The 14,324-nt window shown below is 38.0% G+C and overlaps 1 protein-coding gene across 2 annotated transcripts in view; it reads right to left on the bottom strand.

Annotated features, from left to right (window-relative positions):
* KLHL2 (kelch like family member 2) overlaps positions 1-14,324 on the bottom strand; it is a 115,051-nt gene that overhangs the window by 91,478 nt on the left and 9,249 nt on the right. The window contains exons 2-3 of one of the 2 annotated variants that reach the window (XM_030816294.1): positions 11,011-11,136; positions 2,173-2,279 (exon numbers count right to left, since the gene is read on the bottom strand). In XM_030816294.1, the coding sequence (XP_030672154.1) occupies positions 2,173-2,279; positions 11,011-11,136 (233 nt within the window). The remainder of the gene's footprint in view (positions 1-2,172; positions 2,280-11,010; positions 11,137-14,324) is intronic. The other variant, XM_030816295.1, reaches the window with a different exon arrangement.

The raw sequence follows: 14,324 nt of genomic DNA, 5'->3' as shown, positions 1-14,324 counted from the left end.
AGAAATTAACATAGTATTCCTATTTTCAACTACTTTAGGGCATAGCAATCTAAAATTTGACTAAGCATAAAAGGTATATTCTCAGACAGAAACCAGTTGAACTGCAAAAGCACCTACCTACTAGTTAGTTGCAATACACTATAAATACTTAGAAAATCAGAATGTCTTTAATGCCTCATTCCCTTCATTAGGCAAAGCTCACATATTCATAAACCACGTGTCAGCTAAATCATGAAACATAAAGAACCGTTAGACAAAAACAGAAGAGGGAAACTGAAATGCAGTTTAGATTATAAAGCAAACAGAAAAGAGAGCTAAAGACATAATAAGCTCTCCTATCTCTACCTAGCATCCATTTCACTGGATGTCTAAGGCTCAAGGAGTTTGGAGACACTAAGTCTCCAAAGCCTTTTGAGGGGAAAGGAAACTAACCTTGATCTTACAGGTATAAGTTAATCACTCTATTTTTGTCACTCTGTGGACAAGAAAACATTTATCAAAAAAAAAAAAAAAAAAAAGCCTAGCTTAAAGCTTTCCAATCTTGTACAGAATATAAAGAAATTTAGGAAGTTAGAGTAAAAAAGAATGGTGATGATGACCATAATAATTACCGTCAAAATTAACTGATCATTTTCTATGTGTCAAGTGCTAAGAAATTCACACATATGATCTCATTTAATCTTTACAAAAACTCTAGGATATGGGCAATATTATTATTCCCTTTTTCCAGATGGGGAAACTGAAGCACAGATTAAGATTTCCAAAGACCTAGTAGTTCCAACAAGTAAGTGGCAACAGCAGTGTCATCTGAAGGAAGGCCACCAAGGGGACAGCACTTCACAAGGGAATTCCTAAAGTAGCCCAACACATTCCAGATCGAATCCTTCTCTTACAAGCCTTAGAGACTCTCTCCCTCTAGAAAAGTGTCCAGCAGTAATAAATAAGATGTAAATCAAGAGACTAGAGTGAACCCCAAGACATAAAAATCTGACTAGTCTCACTTCACGGGTATTGACTTTTCAGATCAACCTCAGCTCTCAGCTGAAAGGCAACCCTCCCAAACTTGGCTAGAGCCCACCTGCTATCCTTCTTCATTCCTGATTATTTAACTCTGTTCTGGAACAGCAAGATCATAAAAGGCTGAAAACCAAGCGGGGCTCTGGTCTCCTCACTACTCCCAAGACACCCAGAGAAGTTTTCACTCAGTCCATCTTCTCCATCTGACCTTCTACACCCATCTTCATCTGTGTAAACCCCTCAGTCCATCAGGTCTGGGGAAATCCTTCTCTCAGTGCTGCCCATCACAGCCCTCAATGTCTGACCACTGCTATGAGCACTCAGATCTTCCATACACTATTACCTATTAAAGGGTGCACATCCATCTGCCTAGCTACACAGGAAGCTTTTGGGGCAGAAAGCATGTTCACATTGTTTTTGTATGCCTTGAAGTATCTAGTAAAACAGTAGCACCAGAAATACTTAATAGTTTCTAAAGTAAAAAGAGTTTTGTATTTTTGCTTTTTGGTATAACTACATTTCTATTTGTATTTTCTATTTGGCATACCAATACCCTAAGATTATAAACTCATTGATGTAACAGATAAAAACTTCATTTCTTTGTACAGTATATTTTAAAAAAGAATGAAAGTAAGGGATTCAAGTGTGACAGACATAAATTACCTCTTTTCCAGAAGTACTAAAATCATTCTATATATTTTCACAATTGCCAAAGTAAAACCTAAGCTTGTAGATAAATCGTTTTATTTTCTTATATTTCCAAATGAAGGATATTAAATAAACATCTTTTTGTTCAATGTACCACTAGATGAAACAAATGTAAAAATCATTTTAAAAAATGTAAAGTGGTTTTTTTTTGTCAAAATAATAAAGTGTCAAAAAGCTATTACAAATGGCAGGAACTAATATACGTAAGTATAACTTACAGGGAGAAAGTTGAGCATAAAATTGTGAGTGTACCTATGTATAGGCTTACTGACCCCCAACAATGAAAAACAAAGATGAGGAGGAATTTGGAACAAAGCAAGAACATTTTCTTCCATTATAATTCTTCATTTCATAAGAGTAAAATGTTAATAACAAAAGAAAATGTGGTAAGAAAAGCGCAGATCTGAATACATTTTTTAAAATGCCCATAACTAAAATATTTCATACCTGTAAACATGGCATGAAAATAAGGACTACAGGCGGCCAGCACCACTCTATGAGCAGAGATTTCCATGTCTTCTGCTACAATCGTGACATCGCATAGCAAATTTTGACTGTGTAAAAAGCAGAGAGAAAAAATTTAAATGATATCAACAATGAATGTATTGAACATCCTATGTAAAAATATTACAATAAAGCCCACTTTTATCAAGTGGAGACTAACGTAAAAGACAGCCATCCTTTGGGACATGATCCCTAAACATGAAGTACATAGAAAATAGCTGGGATAAAGGCCCAACATGCCTTGGACCTTCACTAAGAATCCTGCCTTTGAAAAACACAGTCATCTTCCCAAACTTGATTATTGATTTTTCAACCTAAAGGCAATTACTGGCAGCAAACCATCAATGGACTGCAAAAGAAGAGGCTGTCTGAATAAGAAGTAGCAGGTGTAGTGTGACGTGAAGATGAAGAAAAACACATGCCGAAAACTAAATTGGGTCAAATACCCACCCCCTCCCAAAAAAAAAAAAAAAATCTTAAAAGACTCTAGTTCATCAAACAATGGTAAAATTATATTCAATTACACTTGCTGCTTAAAAGGCTTTGTGCATTTGAAGCTTAACTTAATCACAACATTTTACCAACGCAAAATATCTCATCCCTCAAGGCCAGAAAATATTACATCTAAAGTTAAAAAACACTTTGGCCAGGTGCAGTGGCTCATGCCTGTAATCCCAACACTTTGGGAGGCCAAGGTAGGTAGATGGATCACTTGAAGCCAGAAGTCTGAGACCAGCCTGGCCAACATGGCGAAACCCAGGCTCTATTAAAAATACAAATATTAGCCAAGCATGGTAGACCACACCTGTGATCCCAGCTACTGAGGAGGCTGAGACACAAGAATCACTTGAACCTGGGAGGCAGAGGTTGCATTCAGCCAAGATCGCACCACCGCACTCCAGCGGTGGTGACAGAGTGAGACTCTGTTTCAAAAAAAAAAGCGTTCTGTTACCTCAAAACCATTATTCAGCAACCATAATTATTATATCTCTAATTTTAAAACATCCATTGTAATTCACTCAAAAACATGTGGTGAGCATTTTTGACATGCAATATGTGGTGCCAGATCATACTCTCCAGGTAATTAATAATGTCACAGACTATTTTTAACAGAAAACGTTGCTGATGCTTATTCTAGAACAAGCAAGAAGGCTCCAAAGCCTAAAACCTGCCTTGCTGGTAGTCATACTATGAATGACTGAAACAGGTGTGGTGAAAGCAAATGTCCCTTCCACACCTCACACACCCAAGCACTGAATTTATGTCTATGTGCATAGTGCATGCAGGTCACACTTGGCACCCTCCTCTACTGTTCTATTTCCTAAAACGGTGGACTGCTCACTTCTGTAATTTTCTAGTAGCTTACAAGCAACATTTTCCATGAGCTTGACCAAGTCCTTGAAGTTTTCCACCTGTCCTTACAAACTTGTTCCCATGAAGTTCATGCCAAAACTTTTTGGAGAGCCTACTGGTAACTATTCTCCTTCCAGTTCAGGAGAAATGGAAGAAAAAAAGAGTACCCCGGCATCAGTGATGACTGCATCCCAAGGCCTCATTGCTGATGAGATTGCTATGCCATTTAGATTATAGTATGGCTCGTGTGCTACCAGTTTAATGGCTCATGATGCTGTATGAGACATAAGGCAGGTCCCATATTGGAGTCATAAAAGGTGGCACAGTATCACTAATTTATAATTCCTCCAGATCATTTTAGAGAACTGACAAAGTTTACCATCTGCTCTGAGAATATAAAACCATAAAAGCAATTCTATGAATTCTATGGGTTCACATATAACTAGGATGGAAAAGTCAGTGGTGTCAGTGGTGTTTTCAGGAAGGTACTATGCAAGTGTTTTACCTGCATGTATTATTCCATTTAGTGCCCACCACAATGTTATAAGGTATTATTTTTATCCCCAAATTTATAGCTGGGGAAACCAAGGTTAAAGTCCTCCAACTAGAGGCAGTGCCAGGATTCAAATCCACAGGCTGACTCCAGAGCCTCTCGACCACTACACAAAACCTAAAGCTATATGGTTTTAAGATCTGTTAAAGTTTGAATAAAACAAGAAAGGGAAATAATAAATAAATTATAAATAACAACAATTTATTTTTTGACATACTATATACTAGAAAGTATTTTTAAGTTCTATATATAGCTAATAAAAGCTCCAAATTTAGTGGGTTTTAAGTACACCTCTACAGAATATTTTTAAAAATCAAAGTTTGTTCATTCATTCAACAAAGTACTGCGAGACCATCTCTGCCCTTAACAAGACCAGCAGAAAAACATTGGCAACGCAAAAATTATAGGATAAAGTGGAAAGCACCGTAATAAAGATGTTATGGAAAGGCTGTTGGGGGGGCTGCATTTAAATCAGACTGGGGATCAGAAAGGGCCTCCTGCAGCTATTGGCCTTAAGCTGAGTTCTAAAAACAAGTAAGAGTTAGCTGGATCGAGAAGGAGCAAAAGAATCCCAAAGAGAACACGATGTACTATCGCATGGAGACCTGAAGCAGCAAAGTAGAATGCAGAACTGTGGGCCGAGAAGAGTGGGGAAAGAGAAGGGTGGGAGCGAAGAAACTCTGGAGGGAGGTAAGCAGGTCAGCAGAGCATGCGTGGTCTCTCTAGAATAAAGCAATCCAGGTTTCTCTTTTGTGACCTGGGGATTTGAACACAATTCAAACATGAGTCAAGTGCATCTTTATGCCTATTTTCCTTTTGTCAGTAATCCCTCCTAGTGCTTTAGTTTCAAGATGGAACACAAGTGGAATTACACCTGAACACCTCAAAAATCACATAACTAATTATATTTGGCTTCAATTACAATTATTCATTGATCCAAACCTTCTAACATAATACTTGCTGGCTGTCACTTACATAATTAACTTGGCCTTACTGACTTATTAGTTGATGTTAGTTAACTAATAAGGTTAAAACACTGCTAAAATATTATGCAGCCGCATCCTGGGTTAGGTCTCAGAGCCACTTTACAAATTAAGGACAGGCTTAGTTTCAGTATTCAATTTTTTCTCTGTCTTCAGTAATAACATATTTTAAAACAGTATTCAGAGACGAGAGCTAACAAACTTACTAGTTTATGTCACTGAGTATACAATGAGTGTATATCAGTGTGTGTACATTGAGTCTGGCCCTTACCTCTTTCCAAATTTGCGTGCTTACAAGAAGATGAATGACTTTTGAGTGAGAGAGCTACGAATGAAAAGTCTGGCACTAAAAATAAGAAAAACTTCTTTTAGCAGCCCATATGCAAAGTCTTCCATTGTGAATTTCTAAGTTTATGTTCCTATTACTGGAAATATAATGAGGGAATAAACTGTAGGAAAAGAAGGCCTCCAAAATAATGGTATAAGTAAGTTGTTATTTAGCAAAATTTGCATTTATTCATTCATTTATCAAGGACTGTGTGAGCTTACCAAAATAAACAAGATTAACAGCCATGACAGTATGAAGTTTACAGTCATGTGAGGGAGACAGACAAGGAAATAAGTGATTGTAAAATGAACCCGTGACTTTAAGATGGGGCAAGTGTGGGATATTTGGAAACACACAGGAGAAGCTAGGCCCAACCTTATGGAAAAGCTTCAGAATGAAGTGGCTTCTAAGCTAAAATCTAAAGGGAAAAGAACAGGAGTTAGATAGGCTTAATGTAAAATTCAAATAGCACAGAATAAAGAAAGGCACTCCATCTCCTAAATAAAATTATATCATGAAAATTGGTCCTTCTCAGGAAAAAAAAGAAACTGCTTTGAAAAGGTATGAAACATGCCTGAACATACTAATGCATCCTTGGGTCTTCTGATATAAAATGAATGAATTCCTAAGACTGAGAAAAACCTGTCACTGCTTTTAAAATGCACGGTGTCTATCTTCTTAAAAGTAAAATATGTCTCACAACGGGGTGATTATAGTCAATAATAATTTAATGATACATTTAAAAATAACTAAAAGAGTATAACTGGATTGTTTATAACAACAGGGATAAATGCTTGAGGTCATGGATATCCCATTTACTCTAATGTGATTATTATACATTGTATACCTGTATCAAAATATCTTAGGTATACCTGAAGAAAAAGGGAGACTCACTTAAGTTCACTGTTTAATTCACTTGCCATCTAAGTAACAAAGTATGAATTCATACAATAGCCACAGTAACAATTTAGTCAAAATTCAACAGCCACAAATCAAATGTTTTTATGGATGCACAACAGATAATCTAATCCTAGCAGTGATATAGGTCCCATGATGCCTAAAATCCTGGAGGAAAAACACAATAACCATTCCCTTAAGAGGGCATGTCAGACTATTTTGCTTAAATATCTTCTGGAATGTTAAGAACTGCTGTTATGAATGAACAACTCAATATTTATGAGTTATACAGGATATAAAGGTGAACATTTGAATTGCTTCATACGATTCATCCTTACTGAACACTTTCAACTCCTAAATATTAAGGATCAAACTTATATTTCTTGTAAATAAAGCTAATAGGTTGTACCCCCACCACTAATACTCATTGAAATTGTTAAAGCTCAAGTACAGTCTTATCCTATAGCCTAAAAAACAGTAGTTTTTTTTTTTTTTAATTTATTTTAAAGACAAAATGCCACCTTTCGACAGTTGCTCTTTGGTCCTCTCCAAAAGCTAGCAATCTAATTTTGTCAATAAAACTTATCTGGGCCAGCCTGGCCAGCATGGCAAAATCCTGTCTCTACTAAAAATATAAAAAATTAGCTGGGTGTGATGGCACGCACCTGTAATCCCAGCTACTTGGGAGGCTGAGGTGGGACAATCGCTTGAACCCAGGAGTCGGAGGTTGCAGTGAACTGAGATCACGCCACTGCATTCCAGCCTGGGTGGCAGAGTGAGATTGTCTCAAAAAAAAAAGAAAAAGAAAAAACTTACCTGGGGTACAGTCTGCTTCTCTATCCCCTCTATAAACCTAATATAGTGTGTCGCACATTATAAGCACTCTGTGAAGATCTATTGGGTTTATTTTGAAAATGTTGGTGTTTTGAAAAATTTCCCCCTATCCACACTTGGGAAATTTAGAGTTACGATCTGAATTTCCCACCAGAGATGCATTGCTGACCTAAAAGCCATCCTTTCACAACTCCAACATCATCATTAATCTTAGCATGATGCTCCGTTTCTCAAAAGCCTTCACTGAATCCCACTGCCCAGAGGATTAAGTCCGAATTCATCACACTATTTAAGCCTGCCACAATTCTGCCCTTGCTTCCTAAACTTTTCTGCACAGACTCCCCAGGATGAACCCTTGATTCACTTTATCCAACAGATGATGTTTATTCCCTCCCTGGCTTGTGCAATTAATCGTACCAGCAAAGACCTTCCCACTCCACTCCATCCCCTCAGTGAATCCTGCCGCACTCCCATCAAGGCCCAACTGAAGCCCACCTCTGTGGGCTATGTGAATTTTCCCCATGAGAATCCTTTTGGGCACCCACGATTTGCACACTTTTTCACTGCCTCATCCTCCTCTCTGTATGTGTCCAGCAGCTCTCTAGGCACTCAAAGGTCATGGGCTAAGTCTGATACTGTTTTTGGATCCCACACAGCCTTTCAGGCATATTAGCTGATTAGGTGCTCACCAATACTTGTTGAATACATTGTTTACATATGACTGCAGGGTTTTTAAACCAAATAATTTTAAGATATTCAAGCTCTTACCAGGCTGGGATATAAAGCTAGGTCTCTGGGCCTCCTGTCTAAAAACAATTAGTTTAAGAAAACAATAAAATGTCAAGTACTTTTTCTATCAAACAATTTTAATTCTGTAACTTAAACCTTACAGAACTCCTGTCTTCCTATCCCCATTCCCACAACCACACCTTACATCAGCCATAATTGAAAGTGACTTTTACTCCTAAAATTTTGCTTCCATCAGCCAAAGGTTCACATTAACATTCTTCAGAGTACAGCTGTTGTTCTACCACTTTGAGGTTAGAGCCCAAGGGCAGAGTGGTGAGAACAAGGAAGTTCTCCCTTCCCAGAAGTCAGGAAACCACTCTCAGCTACCCTTTCTGGGCAAGAGGAAGTTGACGCAAGGACAGGAAATAATTAATGATTTTCAGCTGTACAAGGAATAGGCCTCTTCGAGATTTTTTTTTTAAAGAATTACTCAAAATGGCTATAAGATTTAAGAGTGGAAGGGAATGACATTTTTATAAAGGTCTGATGAACCCCAACAACAGTGCATTTTTAAAAATACTGTTGTTGTTGGCGCTTTCATTAAAACAATACAGGTTATAGGCCTGGCAGCCAACACTCTGGCTATTCAAAGGTCATTCTTTGTTCTGAAAATCAGCATCAACTACCAGCCCAGTGACATACTAGCTGCTGAAAGGGTGCCACACAAAGAACAAGAAGGTACTATCTCACAGTTATAGAGTTCATATCCAAAAAGGGGCAAACAGATGAATGAAGACTGGAGCTTATAAATAATCCTAGGGCCAGGCAAGGACACCACAGGGCTTGCAGGTAAGCAGGAAAAACATCTCTAGGCTGAGAATGTCAGAGCAGCACTGAACCTTAGACACCATCCTGTCCATTCCTCTCATTTTATAGTCAGGCTCAAACAAGTAAAACAATTGGCTCGAGACCAGAGTCTGTCCCAAAACTCAGGTCGTTCACCTCAAAGGAAGGAGCCCTTGGTGTTACCTCCCTTGCAGTTTAGTGAGTCATGCTCAGGTCAACAGAGACCCACTCACATTAACACCAGCAGAAAGCCAAGGCTACCCATGCCCCACCCATAGGAGTGCAGAAAAAGAACATTTGAATAGTCCTATTAAAAGTCAGTCTTTTTAGACTTCTCGAAGGAAAAAAGAGCCATTAAAGATCCCAGTCTTAAAACAACCAGACTATTTTTCTTACTTTTCTTGCAGTTCCACTTAGTAACCAATGCATTTTACATTCTAATAACTACTGTCAAAACAGGATTAAAAACCTGAAACAACACCCTCAGACTTGCTGGATTATCCCAGCTATATATTCTCCCAAAGAATAAGCGAAAACCCACATTTCGAAAATGTTGTCAAAGCGGTACTAGAAAGCAAATCAAATGATCCAATATTCAGTTTAACTTTCTCTTATCTCTCTCCAACCCATTCTCCACCCAGCAGCCAGTGTGTTCAAAATATAAATCTGATCAGGTCACATTCCTGCTTAACACTCTCCACTGGCTTCCTCTCAAGGCAACTCTTGCTCAAGACCAAAATATCAGGACCTCAGTCCAATGGCCCCTCCTACCAACCCAGCTGCCTCTTCTGTGTGATTCCACTGCCATGTGCACTGCAGCAACATTGTCAGTTCCTCCAATGAGGCCAGCTCCTTCTTACCCTAAGATGTGGCACAGCATTCTCCATGCCTGGAACACTGTTCTCTCTCTCCTCACTCCCATCCTGACTTTATCCCCTTATATTCTTTTCCTTCTAGATATCAGCATAATTATTCCTGTCTTCTCAAGAAAGCCTTTCCTGACCACTGTTAACCACCTTTCTAGCACCAGCAGCCCTCCTTTGCAGCACTTACTGTCATTACAGTAAATTATTTTTGTGATTCTTTGATGAATGCCTGCTTCCTGCAGTCAGCTATGGGCCCACAAGGGTGGCATCCATATTTGTTCTTGCTCACCATTGTACCTACAGTACCTGGCAGATAAATATTTATTGAATCCCTAATTTAATTAAAGAAGAAACAAACAAATGATGGACCTAAAAGGGAGAGCTTTTAGGAAGCACAGAAAGATTAAGGGAAGGTTTAATCCCTTCTTAGCCAGGCTTTCAGCATTTCAGATAGATATACGTAGAGTACTTTCACAAAGGGAATGGTGGGAAAAAGCAGATCTTTCATAAAGTGCTAAGAAAATAAAACCAAGACTCTTAATACATACATTACCCTTTTAATTTAAAAAAAAAGCTACTCATTTTTCAATCAACTTTTAATACTACTTAAAAGTTGCAGTGATCCTTAGTACACTTGAGAATTACCTCAGCAACAGGCAGGTCACTGCCCCCCAAAACTACCACCACTCCCACAAAAAAAATGGTTACATTTTTCTCTAAAAGTTTCTTTCCATATTCTTTACCACGGTAAGTTAGAAGCCCTAGACAAACACTGTCCAATATAAACATAATGCAAGTCACAATTTTATAGTAATCACATTAAAAAGGTAAAAAGAAACAAGAGAAATTAATTTCAATAATATATTCTCTTATTTTTAACTTCAACAAAAAGAAAATATGGACAAAGTCTCACTGTGTTGACCAGGCTGGCCTCAAACTCCTAGCTTCAAGTGATCCTCCTGCCCTGACCTCTCAAAGTGCTGGGATTATAGGCATGAGTCACCGCACCTGGCCTACTATATTCTTTTTAACTCAAAATATCTAGTATATTATCATTTCTACATGGAATCAATATATTTAAAAGTATTAATAAAATATTTACATTTCTTTTTTCTGCATTTAGAAATCCCCTGTGTGTTTTTCACCTCCAAACTATCTCATCAGACTAGCTGTACGTGGCTAAGTGGCTACCACACTAATAGAGGAGCCCCACACCATCCACACTTCTGATAAATTATTTGTTCTCTTCCTTTAAAAAACTTGCAGAAAAAGCTTTTAATGTCCTGTGTACCAGACAAAGCAACAATGGAAGGTTGATTATATATTCACTACAAACAACTGAAAAATAAAGGGACGAAACCAATGGTTGCATGTACATTAGTATAATGATACCTTCTTAATTCGTTCATGACTTTGAAAGCTTTCTTCATATGCCAAGGATTCACTGTCACTGGGCAGTGTTTTTCGGTATTATCATCTTTTGAATCGAGAGGCTTCTGATGACCCTGCTTTGTGCATCTGTACATAAAAGAAAAGAACAAAAACAGAGAAAGATCTTATTAAAGATAATTTAGTTCAGCTTATCAAGCTACAAGAGAGACAATGAATGTCTCCTTCCCCTACTTATTTAGAGGAAGTCTCATGGACAGAATATCCCAACGTAAGGTTAAGACAACTGAGAACAGTTTCTGATGGACACTATGGTTTCAATTAAAAAGTGGGTAATTACCTCCCTGGTGTCAAAGTTCCGTCAAAGATCAACACAGAATATTCAGTAGAAGTGACTTAACAGATATCTCCAAATAAAACTGTTGAGAAATGATCTTCTCCATTGGAAATTAACTTGCTTTTACAAACTTCTATAGTAATACGTTATTAACAAACCAAGACAGAACAGGATCATATTTTACACAAACTTCAGAAACTTAGAATCTGATTTAAATTTTGCTCTCTACCTGCCAGGATATATTTATCCTATATATTTTGGACCTATACGAACAAGAGATTAATCGAGATTAATCATGTGAGTTAATAGTTATTGAGTATTTACCATATGGCAGCCACTGTGCTGAGTAGTTTACTTTCGTTATTTGGTTAATCCTCACAACAACTCTCTGAGCAAATTACTGTTATTATCCCCATTTAATAGATGAATAGTTTGAGTAACGTGGTAAATGGTAGGGCTTGGTAAGAGTATGGCCAGTCTGATTCTCCATCTTGTTCTTTTCACTAATATTTCAGTACCATTTCCTACACTGAACAGTGAATATTTAAATTTACATTTTGTAAGCACACAAGGCTATACTAGCATTGCTACATGAATTATTCTTTCAAGACTTAGGACCATAAAATTAACCAAAAAAATCAGGGTCCCATGAGGAGGGGGGCAGAGAATTAACTGCAAATGAATGAACACAAGAGAACTTCTTGAAGCAATGGTTATAAAACCTTATGAATTTAATAAAAATCATTGGATTGCACAATTATAATGGGTGGATTTATGGTATGTAAATTATACCTCAATAAAGCTATTACATAAAAAATCAGGGCACCAATTTTTTTAACCAGGCTTAAAAAATGAAGTCTAAAAATATCATACTTGTATATATATCAAAGAACAAGCAAACATCATTATTAATTGCTGCACTTCTCTTCCTTTCCTGACCCACTTCTAAAAGGATGATTCATTTTTAAACATTATCATTCATTAATTCATTCAGCAATTTTTTTAGTGCCAACCATGTACCAATCACTATTCTTAAGGCACTTGGAATATACCAGTGAATAAAACAAAGATCCCTGTCCTCATAGAGCTTGGAGTCTGGTGGGGGGAAAGGGGAAGACAACACAAGTTAGGGAAGCAACTGGCATGTTAGGAAATGGTGTTACGGAAATAGAAAAAGCAGGGCAGGGTGAAGAGAGTGAGAAATGTGGGGATGGTGGAGGGGTGTAATCTGCAGTAAATAGGGTGCTCAGGGAAGGCCTAGTTGAGAACTGAGATTTGAACAAAAGACTAGGGGGTGTGGGAACGTCCGGATGGAAGTAGTAACTACAGCAAAGGCCAGTATGTACCTGGTATGTTCCAGGAACTGTGACCCATGCAGCTTTGGCAAAAGGCTGGCGCTGAGCAGGAGAGGGGAGTGCAGATCACAAAGGGCCTTTTAGGATATCCTAAGGCCTTTCACTTTGAGTGAAATGAGGAGACACTGCAAAAGAGTGACACAATCCGACTTATGTTTTCCAAAGACCACTTTGGCTGCTGTTTGAGAACAGTCTACACGGGTCAAAGATTAAAAGGGGGCAACTATTTAGTGGTCTATTACATTAATTCAGAAAAAGATGACGGGGCTTAGGGAGGATAGTCGCAGTGGAGGTGATGAAAATTGGCTGGGTTCTGGACATTTTGAAGATACAGCCAACAAGATCTGTTGAAACAACCATATGACATGTCAAAGAAAGTCAGAATGACTCCAAGTCTTTTGGCCTAAACAAGAGAAAGGACTCAGTTTCTGTTCATTGAGATGGGGAAGGCTGCAGGTGGAACTGTTTGAGATAGGAAGAGATCAAGAGCTGTTTTTATACATACTGGTTTTAAAACATCAGATGTCCAAATGAAGGCATCAAATCATCAGATAAATATTGGAGTCTAGAGTTGGAGAAAAAAGTTTAGCTGGAGGCAGAAATGTGGGAATCACTGGTTACATGGATGGTACATGAAGCCATGAAACAGGTACTCAACATTAATATAACCTCTAAAATTAAGCAAACCCCAAACCCCAGAATCAGCACTAGTTGAAGCACCTGACTCTCTGAGGGCTTGCCTACTACAAGTGCACATCAGTTCTACTTCCTCACCACTTGAGACTTTTTAAGGGTCCTAACAAATGAATTAACCCAAGGCTTTACCTCTACAGGGAAAGCCCACAGCTGGAGTGGGAGAATAAGGAGGTGCCACTCTACTCCCTATGGCCTCTTGAAGGTGTGTGTGTAGGGAATTAGTTACACCCAGTCTAAGAAAGGAAAAGCACTGATAAGTCTAGAAGCCAAAAAGATGGCAGAACATTCACGTCTGGAGGGAGAGGACTGCAGAAACACTTTATAGTATAAGACAGATATTCTCATTCTACCTATAAAGGAAACAGTAGGAAACCAGGGAAAGTGAAAACTGTGTAGATATATGCAACCCATGCAAACTTTCTAACCATGTAACACTGCATGTCCATATATGATAGCAAGGTAATATTTATTCTATATTTGCTTCTAGTTTAATAATTTAGAAGGTGCAACAAAGGAAGACTGTTATACTGAGGATTGGCAAAACTATCATAAAAGAATTTTCCATGCTTGAAAGTGGAAGCAAAAGCAACTCTGCCCCAGAAAGAATGTCATGATTTAAGAGTCAGGAGTGTTTATATTTGCTTAAGAACTTAGGAATTAAAATTCCCTGCATTGGAGAATTCACTTTAAGACAGCTGCCATACAACAATCAATGCCCACATTGGTCCTCTCTTAAACCTATTTTCAGCTCCTCCTTTTTCTGATGTACTACAGAAACTCTGCAAAGACGACTTTATTCAAAGGCTTAAAGGAATAAGTAAGAAAAAACACTGAATTTTGTTAAGTGTTCTCTGTACTGAGAGTCACTTACAAATACATCACCCCTTCTGCACACGTCCATTTTCAAAACGAATGCCCTTTCCATAAAT

Source organism: Nomascus leucogenys, chromosome 7b (genome assembly GCF_006542625.1).
Source record: "Nomascus leucogenys isolate Asia chromosome 7b, Asia_NLE_v1, whole genome shotgun sequence".
NCBI lineage: Eukaryota > Metazoa > Chordata > Mammalia > Primates > Hylobatidae > Nomascus > Nomascus leucogenys.
The sequence above is the reverse complement of the archived record's forward strand: the minus strand, read 5'-3'. Positions and strand labels throughout refer to the sequence as shown.